The sequence below is a fragment of the Nannospalax galili genome, unplaced genomic scaffold (genome assembly GCF_000622305.1).
Source record: "Nannospalax galili isolate Female #2095 unplaced genomic scaffold, S.galili_v1.0 scaffold278, whole genome shotgun sequence".
In the NCBI taxonomy this organism is placed as follows: Eukaryota; Metazoa; Chordata; class Mammalia; order Rodentia; family Spalacidae; genus Nannospalax; species Nannospalax galili.
Genome location: NW_008347536.1, coordinates 11,925,991 through 11,942,144, shown reverse-complemented (window position 1 = coordinate 11,942,144; position 16,154 = coordinate 11,925,991). Strand labels below are relative to the sequence as shown.

The 16,154-nt window shown below is 44.6% G+C and overlaps 1 protein-coding gene across 2 annotated transcripts in view; it reads right to left on the bottom strand.

The window, feature by feature from the left end:
- Positions 1-2,914: 2,914 nt before the first annotated feature.
- Positions 2,915-16,154, bottom strand: part of Ints4 (integrator complex subunit 4) — a 102,219-nt gene continuing 88,979 nt past the window's right edge. For both annotated transcript variants that reach the window (XM_008844206.2, XM_029568852.1), the window contains exons 20-23: positions 15,013-15,172; positions 14,514-14,657; positions 8,361-8,481; positions 2,915-3,306 (exon numbers count right to left, since the gene is read on the bottom strand). In XM_008844206.2, coding sequence (XP_008842428.1) covers positions 3,128-3,306; positions 8,361-8,481; positions 14,514-14,657; positions 15,013-15,172 — 604 coding nt within the window. In that variant the 3' untranslated portion in view covers positions 2,915-3,127. The remainder of the gene's footprint in view (positions 3,307-8,360; positions 8,482-14,513; positions 14,658-15,012; positions 15,173-16,154) is intronic.

Below are 16,154 nucleotides of genomic sequence, written 5' to 3'. Positions count from 1 at the left end.
TCCTCTGTCCTAGCAAAATCAGCATGGTGAATCCCACACTCCCTAACGTAGCCCAGTCATTGTTCTCCTCATGCAGCTTTGAAAAATGTATCCTGATACTAAGTCCAGTCCTACCCTGTGATTCATCTGTTACAGAAAAAAGTACATTTGGAGCTTTAGGAAAAGAGTAAGTTCTAGCTTGGTCTCTAGGAAACAGATACTACTGCAAAGCCCATTTCCCACCATAATAGCGAACCTGGAAATAATTTTTTTTTTAAATATTTATTTTTATTTTGTGCACGTAAGTGTACCGCCTGCATGTGTGTAAGTACACCTGTGTCGTGCAGTGTCCGCAGAGGACAGAAGGTGTCAAATCCCCTGGAACTGGTGGTAGCCGCCATGTGGGGTGCTGGGAATCAAACCTGGGTCCACTGCAAGAGCAGCCAGTGCTCTTAACTGCTGAGCCATCTCTGCAGGCCCAAACCCAGAGGAATTTTTAAATTTTATTTTTATTGGGCCTGGGGAAATGGCTCCGTACTTACAAGCACTTGCTGTTCTTATAGAAGACTCAGGCTTGGTTTCCAGCACTTACATGGCAGCTAATCACCTCTGTAACTCTAGTTCCTAGGGATCCAACTTTCTCTTCTGGCCTCACAGGCAAAACTCAAAATACAAACAAACAAAGTTTTTGTTGTTTTTTTTTTTTGAGACAGGGTCTCCCAGCAGCTTCAGCTGGCCTGGAGCTAGCTATGTAAACCAGGCTGGACTTGAACTCAGAGACCACCTGCCTCTGAGTGCTGGGATTAAAGGCATTCGCCACCATGCCCGGCCCCTCCCCAATTTCTTTTTTGGTCTTTTTGAGACAAGGTCTCCCTGTAGCCACAGCTGGCCTGGATTCGCTAATGGAGACCAGGCTGGCCTTGAACTCACAGACATCCACCAGTCTCTGCTTCCCAAGTGCTGGGATCAAAGGCGTGCACCACCTTGCCTGGCTACAAAAATTTTTTAGAGATTTTTTTTTTTTTTTTACTGAAACTGGAGAGGTGCCAGTTCCCCAAACCTGTTTTTGCTAAGTAACCTATTCTCATGATAATGAGACTAATCCACTCCAGAGGCAAGGCCCTCAGGCCTTCTTACCATTATGAGGCCCACTCCCAAAAATGTTGCATTATGGATATTTCCTACATATAAAATTTGGGTTGGTGTGGTGGCACTCAGAAGGCAGAAGCAAGGGGGATTTCTGTGAGTTCAAGGCCAGCCTGGTCTACATAGTGAGTTCCAGGTCAGCTGGGGCTACAGGGAGACCATGTCTCAAAAAGACAAAACAAACAAACAAAAAACCATAAAATTTGAGAGACACATTCAAACCATAGCACCATGTACTCTGAAATGGTATAGCTTGGGTCTTTTGAATCTTTTTAGATTTAAATGACTACAGGTCATTTAAAGAGCAAAGTTTTCCCAGCAGTGATTGAATCTCTAAGCCTTACATGGCTATTAAGACAGGCTGGGCATGGTATTGCCTGCCTTTAATGCAAATACTGGGAGGTGGGGGAAGGGGACCAGAGGCAGGTGGGTCTCTGTGAGATCAAGGCTAGCCTGGTCTACATAGTGACTTCGGGCCAGCTGGGGCTACAGAAGACCCTATCTAAACAAACAAAAAAGATTAAATGACAGGTAGCACACACAGCACAGGCCTGCTACTGAGTTAACCAACTTCCTCCACCTCACCTGTACCTTGCACATAGCTCCAGAACATCAGATGTACTACTAGATAGGACTTTATTTCTTGCATTGGAACCCCTCTTCCCATAACACTAGTTTCTTTCCTAAAACATGATTCTTCATGCCTTTATTAAAGACAAAGAGACTGAGGATAATTCAATTTATCTGAGGGTCTGGATAGATGCCTCAGCAGTTAAGAGCATTTATTGCTCTTCCAGAAGACCTAAGTTTGGTTCCCAGCACCCACAAGGTGGCTAACACCAGTCCTTAGCTCCAGGTCCAGGGGATCCCATGCCATCTTCTGGCCTCCAAGAGTGCCAGGCACACATGTGGTGCGCCGGGCATGGTGGCGCACACCTTTAATCCCAGCACTTGGGAGGCAGAGGCAGGTGGATCTTTGTGAGTTCAAGGCCAGTCTGGCCTACATAGTGAGTTCCAGGACAGCTGGGGCTACAAGGAGACCCTGTCTCAAAAAACAAAACAGCAACAATATATATATTTTGCCGGGCGTGGTGACACATGCCTTTAATCCCAGGAGAGGCAAGTGGATCTTTGTGAGTTTGAGGCCAGCCTGGTCTACAAAGTGAGCTCCAGGCTAGTTGGGGCTACAGGGAGACCCTGTCTCAAAAAGACCACCACCACCAACAACAAAAAATCTTAAAAAAAAAAAAATTGCTGGGTGTGGTGGCACACGCCTGTAGTCCCAGCACTTGGGAGGCAGGCAGATCTCTGTGAGTTCAAGGCCAGCCTGATCTGCGCAGTGAGTTCCAGGACAGCTGGGGCTACAGGGAGACCCTGTCTCAAAAAGACCACCACCACCACCAACAACAAAATATCTTAACAGGAAGACAAAGATTTTCCAGGTCCTTCAGAATCTTTCAGTGATAAACATGCAGCTGTGAAGTGGCTTTGGAATCAACTGTGGCAAATGACTTCTTGAAACAAGACAGTGGCTTGAATAACCAGTGCTTTAGAAGTGCCTGGAAATTGTGTTTCATAACTTAGATTAAGCATTATTAATGCTGAAGCTATAGCCACACAAATTTTATTTTATTTGATTTTCTTGAGACAGGGTCTCACTATGTAGCCCTGAATGGCCTGGAACTCAACTATGTAAATGAGGTTGTCCTTGAACTCACAAACATCCACCTGCCTCTGCCTCCCAAACACTGGGATTAAAGGCATGTACCACCAAAACTAGAACTAGGTCTTTCTCAACTTACAGTGAGAATAGGCGAAATAAACCAGAAAATTTGTTTTTAATGAAAAAAAAAATGATTTATTCTGTCTGTGATACCAAATGATACTGTAAAGTCACATGTCCCTCATGCCTGTACACCATCTCCAGAGGCTGCATTCCAGGCTTCTGTTCACTGGGACCCATAAAGGGCTTCTAGGCCATGCTGTGAAGGCTGCTTGGGAGTCAGCGCCTCGCAGGCTTGGGCATTATGTAAACTTTCACAGGCTTACTGAAGGGGATGGTGCCCTCGATGCTGGTTTCCACCTGTGGTGACACCTCACCACCCTCTATCCATGGAAATTTTGGAATTCGGGCATTGGAGTTGTAGGCCAGCAACAGCCTCACTTCCACCTGGCAGGGTTCTGGGGAGAAAAAAAAAACAGAAGAAATCCTCTTATGAGTAGATAATTGCTAGGAATTTAAATGAAATTGCAAATAAAAGTAACATCAAAGATGGGCTACAAGAACATTTCATGTCTGTATCCCTCTATCAACACAGAAACACTGTAGCCTGAATGAGCTGCTCCCAGTCTGCAGCTGTAGTGCTGCTCTGCCACCTCCCCTGGCTAGCTGTGAGCTCCCCATCGCTCAGGGCCTCAGTTACTGAGTAACCCGAGAGTAACTGGAGACCAAGCTGAGCCCACTTCATCACAGAGGCCAGCCTCAGGACAGATAGTCATAAGGGGCTGTGGGCCTTTCTCATACCTATAGAGGCAATTTAGTGTTAAGACTAGGTATTGTGTACCAAACTTTGTGGACTTTCTTAGTGGAGAAGAAGACTTCAAGTAGAAAATAGTTCTGGCAAAAATGTCTCACCAATGGAAGAGAACACGTTTCAGGGACCTGAAATGTCAGAATCCCTTTCATTCTGTCACTACATTACCTTCAGATCTAATCTAAAGACAAGAGTCAACAAGTCCCCTTGTGGAGCTACTAGCTGTTTTGGCTGAGTTGCAGTAGAGTGTATGCTGGAATTGAGTCTAAAGTATACTGAAGAGGGAGTCCAGGAAGGCTCTGGAATAGAATAGCCACTCTGTGCCAAGCACGAAAAACTAGGAATTCTTATCCTGCCACACCATAAAAGAAAGACTGTCAGGATCCTGAAAACAAAGTCCTGTAGCTCAGAGAGGTTCTAAGTGACTGCCCAAATCCACATCTGTGAGAAACGTTGAGCTCAGTTCACAATCTTTTCTAAGAACCACACAGCTTCCAGAGCAAAGAAAAGGAAGAGGATTTCAGAAAGACCTTTGGTGTCAGAGCAGAACAAGCTTGGAATGTGTTCCTACTTTGGTGCAACCCAAGCAAAAGGTGCAAGAGTTAAAGATGAGCCTCAGGCTAAGAAATTCAGAGGCAGGAATGAGCTGGATGGGTTTAAATCAGCTAGGGCAACAGCTACAGGGCTTCTAATGCCTCTCTGACTATTTCTGGTCTCCAGGGATCAGAGCGAAGATTAGATTGCTATCCTCCAGGAATGCAAAGGTTTGTAGGCAGCCAAAGCCAGAGCACCCTGGCCAATTCAAGTTCAGCATGAGCACTAAGCGTAGTGTCCTGTCCCCAGCCATGTAGCACGTACATACTCACATCACTGGGTCTGTCACAGTCATGAGTGTAGTTGTAATAACATTAGCACTGTTCCACACTGTACTTGGAAATAATCTCCCATTCAGGGTGGAGCCAGGTTAAGTACTGACACCAGCTTTCCATCATAATCCTAGTCCATCCCAAACAGCAGATCACAAATGCAGTAGGACAGTCGCAGCACTTTGGAGGAACCAGGTCCTGGGAAAGCCAGAGGAAAGCCATCAAGTACTAACCTGACTTACATGGTCATCGGCATGTGCTAGGAATGCCATTTCAAACCAATGCCACAGAAAGAAGGGAGAGAGGAGAGAAAACAAAGAGAGTGGAAAGGAGAGAGGACGATCATCTGAGACAAACCTGCAATATATTCATTTTGCCTGGAAAAATATTCCCACCTTAAAGAAAAATGAGACAGTGAAGTCAAAGTAACTTCTTCAAGATCACATAGCAAAGGAGAATCTGAAACCTAGGCTGTGTGACTCGGCTCTCCACAAGGCAGTATTCTGCCTCCCAGAGAAGCCACACCCCTACAAACCCCCAGTCCTGCTTCCTGGCCTAGGAAAGTGGGGTGCAAGAGATTTCAGTATAAGAACAGAAGGGAACATGAAGGGGTTAAAGAAGCGACTTGGGAGTCAGAAGTCTGAGTGCCAGGGCTAGGGATGTAGCTCAGTGACAAAACAGTCGCCTTGCTTGCCCAAGATCCTGGGTTCCATCCCTAACAACAGCAATACCACCACCACTACCACCAAAAAAAAAAAAAAAAACTGTCAGTTTCAGCACCTCACTGGTCAGTTATGTGGATCTCCATTTGTGCACCTGGAATGAAGAAACAAATACTAACTTATCAGAGTTGGTCTAAGAATGACATGAATTTCATTGACAGAATACAATTAAAATAATCCATTCTGTTTTTATTTGATTAGTGTCTACTACATACCAGGCACTATAAACATAGGCCTTTGAGGTAAAGATAAGCACAATCCCTGTTCCAGTGAAGCTTATAATAGAAAAAGTCATGTAAACAATTAAATGAGAAAACATCTAACACAGACAAGTACCATGCAGAGAATCAGAGATTAGCAATAGTAACTAGGAATAAGTTCTCAGGAGATGATCTTGAATGAATTATAAATCTTTAGGTTCAAGATACCCTGACAACACTCCCTCCCTCCACAAATAAAGTGTACAAAGATATTTTGAGAGGAAACAGGACCCAGAGCAAAGAACCTGCAGAGATGGTCTGTCTAGTTTCCAGTTCTGGTCTAAGCAACAACTTGCTATGTGGCCAGGGGCAAGTGGGTCCTTCTAAGACCTTTCAAGCTCATTTGATCTCTGACATGCTTTCATTTGCATCCCTGAGTCCTGCTCCTCTCCAAACAGTTCTGTGTTACTGCATTTCTTTCTCTTTATCTATTACCATCAGGCTGAGGGTACAACTCTGTGGTAGAATAGAATGCTTGCCTACCATGTGACAGTCACTGGGTCTGATCTGAGAGAGAGGGAGAAAGGGAGGGAGGGAGGGAGGGAGGGACACAGACACAGCCACAGAGAGAGAAAGTGAAAAAAAAACATGTCAAGCAGCAAAGATAAGGAACAAAAGATGCCCAGGGAAGCAGATCCCAAGTACTGTGAGATGCCTGGTCCTGGATCACAAAAACATAACTTCCTCCTTATAAAAACTCCAGTCATCAGTACCCATCCTTGTGAAAACTCCATAGTCAACACAACTCCATCCAACACAGCTGACAGAGGGAAATATTTGATGATAACATTCATTAAATAGTTCTTTCTGTATGTTGTTTATTTTGTGTGGTGTACATTATGTGTTCTTGTTCGCATGTATTCATGTGTATATGGGTGAACATGCGTGTGAATGCATGTGAGTGTGGAAGTCAGAGGTCAATGTTAGTGTCTTGTTACTCTCTGCCTCTTTTTTTGTTTTGTTTGTTTTTTGCTGTTGGTGGTAATTTTTGTTTTGTTTGAGACAGGTCTCCCTGTAGCCCTAGCTGGCCTAAAACTCACTATGTTGACCAGGCTGGCCTCCATCTCACAGAGATCCACCTGCCTCTGTCTAGAGGTAGGATTAAAGGCATACACTACCCTGCCTGGCTTTCTGCCTTATTTCTTGAGACAGTCTCTCACTGAACCTAGAACTCACTGGAGTGGCTAGAGGAACTAGCCACCAAGCCCCAGTGTGCTGGATAGCTTTAGTGTCAACTTGACACACCTGGGTTGAGGGAGCCTCAATCGGGGAATTTCCTCTATTGGACTGGCCTGTGGCCATGTCTGAAGGGCATCTTCTTGATGAGTGATGTGGGAGGGCCCAGCCCACTGTGGGTGGTGCCACCCCTGGGCAGGTGGGCCTGTATTGCATAAGAAAGCAGGCTGAGTAGGGGCCAGGGGAGCAAGCCTGTAAGCAGCATTCCTCCATGGCTTGTGCTCCAGCTCCTGCCTCCAAGTTCCTGCCCTGATGAACTGCGTGCAACCTGGGAGATGTAAGACAAATAAACCCTTTCCTCCCCAAGTTGGTACTGGTCAGAGTGTTTTGTCACAGCAATGAAGAACAAACTAAGACACCCAGGGATCCTGTCTCCACCTCCTGAACACCAGAATTACAGGTGTGTACTGCTTTGCCTGGCTTTTACTTGGGTACAGGGGATCTGAACTCAGGTCCTCATGCTTGCATGCCAAGCACTTTTCTGACTGAGCCACGTGCCCAGCCCCACTTCAAGTATTTTAAAACACAAAAGAAAATTCTAGACAGTATCTCCCTGTTTATAAAGCTAAATTTGGTGGCATTATTACCTGTCTTACTAGAAGTCATGTTCCCAAGCCATCTCCAATGACTTAGGAAACAACACTGAGGCCAATTCTGCCCCATATTTTAGGACCTGCAGACTGAGTCTCTTCTTAAGTTTTCCAAAGAACCTTTGTAGGTTTGAAAAGTAAAGTCTTATGCACTTGTATTGTCTTATTATTATAGATTATTATATTCACACACATATAAACATTGACAGCATTACTGTACTTTCAGAGTCTCTCTCCAGGTTCCAGTCATAGGTTGAATAAACAATCATCTTGGGGCTGGAGAGATGGCTCAGTGGTTAAGAGCACTGGCTGCAGTGGACCTGCGTTTTGTTCCCAGCACTCAAATACCATATCTAACAACTGTCTGTAACTCCAGTTCCAAGGGATCCAATGCCCTCTTCTGGCCTCCATGGACGTTGTAGACATGTGGTACACTTATATTCATACAGGCAAAACATGTACACATAAAAATAAACTACAGATAATTTAATATAAATATAAATAATTAATTAAAAAATAAACCAATTCTCTCACTCGGAATTCCTCCCCCAAACAGCCCATGAGGAAGGCAAGGCACTTGTCGTTTTATTTGTTTAAAGGGAATAAGCTGAACTACTGATATACAATGAGACAGTGATTTGAAATTTTTGCTAAGGCCATGAAACCTTTATCTCCAGAATATTCCTAATTTACAGGTTGAGAATTATTATCATTTTGAAGGGGAAACAAACTCTAGACTTTCCCAAGTGCATGTGGTCAGTCAGTGGCATAGTTAGAAGAAAGTAGTGTCCTGGAGTCCACCCCAGGCTCTTTCTACAAGACCCCACCTGTCATGTCTCCTGTGTGTCTTCTAACAGTCTTGTTCCTTGTCAAACTGTATTAGTTCAAAGATACCCAGTTAGAGCTCCTGAACTTAGGAGATCAAGTTGAATCCCCAGCATGCATGATTCGAACCACAAGAACAAATGCTAGGGGAGGATCTCCAGGATCACAGTCTCCTGCACACCCAGCCCCACTGCCTCTTTACCTGTCCAGGCAGTGTGGGAGAGGTACACCTGAGTGATGAGTCGGTGCCGCCCTGGGCCAGGATTCCGGAAGTCTGCTGGCTTGGGGTGGATCATCTGAGCCTGGCCATCTGGATATAAGACCTAAAATGTGACAGAAATGGGGAAGGAAGGGGCAGAAGATATATGACATAAGAAAACTGATAACATCTGAACCCCAAAATGAGAGCACAAAGATGACCCTAGCCTTCATACAAGACTGCTCCTTAAAGGGGATTAACAGTAGCACAAGACCATGTCCAGTAAATGCTTCTTGAATCCTTGGTAAATAAATGATAGGAATAGTGCTTATTTATAAAGAACAGATAATATTAATTCTGACTGAAAAATCCTCACAAGTACCCCATCAGAATGCCTTCCCCCTTGGCTTTGAATATCAGGGCCCAGCGCTCTACTCACCTAGGAGATAGTTAGAAAGCATTATGAGTTTTCTGTAACTGGATTCCCTGTACTAGATTCCAATCAGCCAGGAAAGTGTTTGTCCAACTCCTTTTACAGACAGAGTACTCAAACACGGCCAGGTCAAATCATTGGCCAGGTCTTCACATTTCACCAACTGTCAGAATTCTTTCCTCAGCAACCTGAGGCCCTTCCAAGCTACATGTGTAGACAGCCTATTACATGACACAGGGTACAAAGAAACTAGGGGAACAAATGAAGCTGATAATAGGATCAGACAAGCCCAACTCTGTAAACAAACTGATAGGAACTACACAGTTCTTTCAGCTTTGAAATTCAGGGTGGAATGTCTCCATCTACTTGCTCAAAATTCTTTCATCTCTCCTCAAATCTTGGGCTCTCCCAGGACATCTCTGTCTCTATTGTTTTGTTGCTATTGTGTGGGTGGGTGTGCACGCACGTCTACAGAGACTAGAGGATGACATCAGGTGTCTTCCTCTATCGAGGCAGGGTCTCTCACTGAACCTGAAGCTTACCATTTTAGCTAGGCTGACTGGACAGTGAGCTCCCAGGGATCAACCTCCTCTGTCCTCCACAAACCCTGGTTGGGGTTTCAAGCACACGAGATCACACTCAGCTTTTTCCATGGGTCCAATGGATTTTAACTCAGGTCTTCATGCTTGCATAGCAAGCTCTTTTGCCCACTGAGCCATCTCCCCAGCCTTGCTAGTGTTTTGAGACATGTTCTTACTATGTAGTCCAGGCTAGCCTTAAACTTGTGTAGTGAAAGCTAGGCCCCTAAAGTAATGCTCAGAGGTAGGATTTTGGGGGAAGGGACTGGATCATTAGGGCTCTGATCTAAAGAGCTATCCACTGAAAGCTCATAATTTGATGGCATAGTGAGAAACTGGTCCCTGGGGAGGTATCTTGTCTCTAGTCCCTCGTTTTACAAACTCTGCTTCCTAGCTGCCATGAGCTGAGCAGCCTTACTCTGCCTCCTTGGCAGGTTGTTTCAGCCTCACCTCAGACCTACAGCAATGGAAGCAGCCAATCCCAGACCAAAAGCTCCAAACCATGAGCCAAATTAAGTCTGCCCACCATTTTTTTTGGGGGGGGGGTCATTTTGAAACAGGGTCTCCCTGTAGCCCCAGCTGGCCTGGAGCTTACTATGTAGACTAGGCTGGCCTCGAGCTCAGAGCGCTCCTGAGCACTGGGACTAAAGGCGTGCACCACCACGCCCCCACTTGTCTGAGCTTTTTAAGTTGTTTTTCTCAGGTATTTTCTCACAGTGACCCCCCCAAAAAAAAAAAAAAAAAAAAAAAAAAGGACAATGAACACAAGGTGCTTCTCTCCCATTCTGCTTCTAGGCTCTGTGGCCCCAATGCTGGGAGTGCCTCAGCTTCCAGATCCCTGTTATCTTTAAAGACAAGGACATGAGCTTTAAAAAAAAATTTTTTTTTGGTCTTTTTGAGACAGGGTCTCCCTGTAGCTCCAGCTGGCCTGGAACTCACTGTGTAGACCAGGCTGGCCTTGATCTTGAACTCACAGAGATCCACCTGCCTCTGCCTCCCAAGTGCTGGGATTAAAGGCATGCACCATGCCTGGCTGAGCGTAATTTTTTTAAAAATATTTTATTATTCTTATTTTATGTGTATGAGTGTATTGCCTGTGTGTATGTAAATGCACTCGGTCATACAACGCCTGCGGAGGTCAGAGGAGGGCATAGGATCCCCTGGAAATGGAGTTATAGATAGCTGTTAGTTGCCATGTGGGTGCTGGGATTCAAACCTGGGTCCTCTGCAAGAGCAGCCAGTACTCTTAACGGCTGAGCCATTTATCCAGCCCATGAAATTTTTAAACAAGGGACAGAGGAGACATGGGAAAGAAAGTACACCCAAATAAATTATGCCATGTTAAAAGCAAGAATGCTTGTATATTGGGGCTGGAGAGATGGCTCACTGGTTAAGAGCACTGTCTTTTCTTGCAGAAGACCCAGGTTCGAATTCCAGCACCCAGATGGTGGCTAAAACTGTCCATAACCCCAGTTCCAGGGGATCCAACACCCTCTTCTGTCCTCCATGGGCACTGTACAACACAGGTGCACTTAAACATGCAGGCATAACACTCATAAAATAAAATAAAAATGGGCATACTCCAGACAAATGACTTTTACCAAACCTTACAACCAAAAAGTTAATCATCTTAGCTTGTTTACAGTATAGACAAACTCACTGGCCTGTGTGTTCCTCTTGTGACCTGGTCATAAGGCCTTAATGCCTCATTACCCTTCTGTTCCCTGGACCTGAAGTGTGCCTCTTGTGACCTGGTCATATGTTGTTAGTGTCTCTTTTCCCTTCTGTGCCGTGGATCTGAAATTATGTGTGTATATGTGTGTGTGTGTGTGTGTGTGTGTGTGTGTGTGTGTGTGTGTGTGTTAGTAAATCAAGCCCTTCAAACAGCATTTACTTAATTGCAAACAATGAAAGAAATAAATTCTGCTTATGATTGTTAAAAAAAAAAAAAAAGTATACCCAGCAGCACTGGGGAGGAGGCAGGAAGATCACCATTTAACCACAGCCTGGGCTACGCAACTAGTTTGGGCTACATGGGGAGACTCTTTGAGACCTGTCTCAGAAAAAAAAAAAGGGGGAGGGGGAGACAGACCAGGGAGATGGCTCAGTGGTTAAAAGCACTTGCTGCCAAGCTTGAAACCTAAGTTTAATCCTGGGGACTCAATGGTAGAAAGAGAGAATGGAGGCCCAGAAGTTATCCTCTGACCTCAGGTGTGCTGTGGCATGTACAAACCTACATGCATATACACATGCACATGCTCACATACACACATAAATAAATGTAATAAAAAAGTGTAAAGGGGGAGAGGGGAGCTGGATCCGTGGCTCACACCTGTATTCCCAGCACTTTGGAAGCTAAAGAGAGCCATGAGTTACAAGTCAGCCTGGGCCACAGAGTGAGACCTTGACTCAAACAAACAAACAAGGCGTAGCAGAAAAACAAACCAAAGGAGTGTGGCCAATGGTACTTTGTTCTCGTTCCAATGCATGGTCCTACACCCATGCACATATCTGCAACACTAATTTGATGCAGTGGGTTATTTAAAAAAAGAGAAGAAGGCATGAGGTTGGGAGGGGGATGGAGATATTTTCATGTATAAAATTACCAAAGAATAAATTTTAAAAATGAGGGAGGGTAGCATTATGGATACAGCTCAATTGGTAAAAGCTTGCCTATCTTGCACAAGGCCCTGAGTTCTAGCCCCACTACCAAATACAATAGGCCTAGTGGTATAGCTTGGAATCCTAACATTTGGGAAACAGAAGCAGGAGGATCAGGAGTTCAAGGTTATCTCTGGATATTTTGATTTCTTATCCTATTTCCGGATATATATATATATATATATATATATATATATATAATTTTATATATATATAAAAAGTTTGAGGGCAGCTTGGGCTACATGAGACCCTGCATCAGAAAAGGGGGGAGAAGACAAGAAGAGGAGGAGGGAGGGATGAAGGTAGGGATGATGCAGAAGACCCTCCAGTGTATTCAGCAAAGCTGCCCTTAGTGAAAGGCCTGGACTGTGAAACAGCTGCCGGAGCTTTCATTCAGTTCTCACTACTCCTGAGAGAAGCGGTTTAAAATCTGTGGCCTAAGGAGGTCAGGGGAAGGAAATGGCCAGCAAGAATTACATTCTGAATTTCAAAACATCTGAAAACTGCATTTCCTCCTGTCAGTGGATAAAACACAGCAACCCATACCAGGCCAACAAAAGCATTACTGAATGGAGTTCCTGGAGCGCCTACTTTAAAAATCAGGCATCTAGATTTTACCAAAGAATGTAACCACAAAAAAATAAAAAATAAAAAGCTGGGCATGGTGGCACACGCCTTTAATCCCAGCACTCTTGTGAGTTTGAGGCCAGCCTGGTCTCCATTAGCAAATCCAGACCAAAAAAAAAAAAAAGAATGTAACCATGTAGTCTCTGAAGCATGTTGATAGTTGCATGTCTAGCACCTAGAACAGTGCCCAGAACAGAGGATACTGGGAGTGAGGTGGCTGACTGCACTTTCACACTGCTGCAGCTGTCCCACGACCAAGCACTGAAGGTCCCAGCTACAACCCATATTGGCATCAGTCTGCCTGAACAGGTAGTAGAGGTGCTTTAGAGGGGATTTTCAGGATAGAGGTTAGCAGATGACCTGTAAAGAATCAGTCTGAAATTTTGCTATCCTTAGTTGGTCAAGAAACTTTTTTCAGAGATATTATGAAATAATTAGTCCTCATTAGAATCACTGACTGCATATTAAAATTACCTCTGAGCTAAGTCTCCAGATTCTGACTTAATTGATGGAGTCTGAGTGAGGACTGTTCATCAGAATAGTTTCTGGTACTTTCTGAGCAACCCCCAAGTGCAGCTAGGGTAGAGAACCTTAAACCAAAACCCAAAACCAGAATGCTACAGTACAACTTTATAACTTCAAGCTCAGCAGAAGTTCTTTGTAGGCATGAATCCTGACAATTCTGCTGGGAAACCCATCTTGTTCCATCTTCAGTTTTGATGATCCCCACCTCCTCCAGGAAGCCTTCTCTCTCTGCTGCAGACCATTTCTCCATCCTCTGAGCACCCTGCTACCAGGGCTGACACCAGCTTTTCTCATCCCCTTCTGCCACAACACCTCCCTGTGCCATTCCTCATTCATCCTTCCAAATGCTGCCACATGCCAGCACCTAGACAGAGCCTTTCCTTTCTTTGATCTCCACCACAGTACGCTTACCTGTATGTGCTGAAACACTGACCTTGAATTCTTAAGTTCTGCCTTCCATTTACTGACTGCCAGTGAAACTGTGAGTACACTGAGGCTGAGAACCGTGACACTTAACCTGGCCACCCCAGCACAGCAGGTGCATTAACATAAGCATGAAATCCATGAATACATGAAGGAAAGAGATGGACCTGAAACTATGGGGCTTGGCTGTCATTTCTACTGCAGCTGTCATCTGTCACTAACATATTTAACTTGGGAAAAAACACTTCCTAGTATGATAACTTCTCTCCACCCATAAATTTTGCTTGCCACCTAACCAACTGATAGCCTGAAAAGGACTTGTTTGTTCCAATTTGCTAAATTTAAAGTTCTTTTTTTTCCGGGCGGGAGAGATGGCTCAGCGGTTAAGAGCACTAACTGCTCTTGTAGAGGACCTGGGTTCGATTCCCAGCACCTACATGGCAGCTATGAACCATCCTTAACTGCAGTTCCAGGGAAATCCAAAGCCCTCTTCTGACCTCCACAGCATTGCATGACACGGGTGCACTCACATACATGCAGGCAATACACTCATACACATAAAATAAATGTATTTTTTTTTAAGTTCTTTTTTCTCTTGTGTTGAGGACAGATCAAATTTAAATTTCACATTATACAGAGAGGGTTCTGTTACTTAGGAAACCCTTACTCAATAGTAGGGCCTATATGCATTTCATTTAATGTTAATTATTATTCTTTTCAGGTGTACAATCTGAGGCTCAGTGTTTAACTTGCCAGCAGTAGAATTGAGCTTCAACCCCAAACTCTTGCCATGAAGGCTCTTGTCATCTCTCCAGTTTCGTCCCTCAAGTAGATTACAAGGGTAAAAAAGTTAAATGCTTCAATACAAAGTTGGTATAAAAACCCCTCAGGAGCCCAACTCTAACAGACCTGGACCTTGACAGTGCTCTGAGGGTCCTGCACATGTTCCAGGGTTGCATCCACATCCAAAGCTACCACCAACCCAGACGTAAACCTCAAAGGGTTGTCTGATTCGCCCGCTGGCTCAATGATGGTGGCTGAGGCTTTGTGGATCTGTAAGCAAGAACAACACAGGCTGATTCTTTGGCTGGTGAGAAGGCTCCTGGGTAAATGCCCCTGCCACCAAGCCTGACAACATGAGTATGATCCTGGGATCTACAGCATGGAACCACACATGTGCCATCCCCCAGTAAATAAATGTAATAATTATTTTTTTGAAAAAGAAAATATACTGATTCTAAAGCCAGATTGAGCCCTTCAGTCTCCTTATCAAATGAGTGGGAAGGTAGGAGCCAATCAGAGGCAAGGCCCTAGCCCACTTGCTCTAATGATCAAAGACAATTACCAAAGTAAATGGTTTTTATGTGTCTGGACAGATTTGGCCTGAAGGTGCACAACAGACTCTGACCTGCTCTGGAAGAGGGAGGTGTAAGAAGGTGCTCTGCCTCAGCATTGTCTGTAGAATTTTGACGACTTCTGCAGGTTTAGATGCCATGAGTCGGGGCATAAGATCAAGAAGTTTGTCCACAAAGCTGTCTTGCAAGTGGGACAAATCCGCAATGAAACACCTGGATGAATACACAGAAGTAACTGACTATACATTCATTCACCACAGGCTAAACCCATACTTCTGCCAAGCCGTGAAGCAGGAAGAGTGCCGAAGTGCAAAGAGCTTGAGGTTCATGCCTGAGCTACTCAGAGACCCAGATCAGTATGCCCTAGCAACGTGATCAGCATAAGAGACTCTGCTAGACTGGAGAGATGCTTCAGTCAGTAAGTCTTTGCCATGAAAACATGAAGACCTGAATCCAACCCACCAGAACCATGTAAGAAAGCAAGGTGCCTCAGTATGCACCTAAAATCCCAACACTAGGGAGACAGGAGAGGATCCCAAGGTCTTGCTGGCCAGCCAGTAGAGCTGAACTGGCAAGCTGCAGGTTTAGTAAAAGATCCTGTCCCAAAAACAAAGGTGAGAGTGCTTGAGGAAGAGTCAATACAAATCTCTGGCCTACACAAACACATAAACACACACACACACACAATTTAAAAAGAGCTTCTATTTCACTGGATATGGTGACTCATACTTGCAATCTCAGAAAATCTGGGAGGTTGAGGACAGAGGACTGTTGCAAGTTCTAGGTAATCTTGGGCTATAGGGTGAGACTCTGTCTCAAAACAAACAGAAGATAGAAACTCCTTTTAAATTTCTTTTTATTTTAATTTTATATGTATGAGTGTATTGCCTGCATGTATGTAAGTGCACCCGTGTCGTGCAATGCCCATGGAGGTCAAAAGATGGCATTGGATCCCCTGAAACTGGAGTTACAGACAGTTGTTAGCCACCGTGTAAGTGCTGGGATTCAAACCCTGGTCTTCTGCAAGAACGGCCAGTGCTCTTAAGCACTGAGCCATCTCTCCAGCCCTGAGAAGAAAGAAACTCTTAATGGATACCCACGTGTGTCGGGCATATGCTTGAGTGTGTTACATGACCTGAGTCATCTCAGCACTGTTGTACACTGTTAGGATTGTTATTTTCCCCATAAATTAATT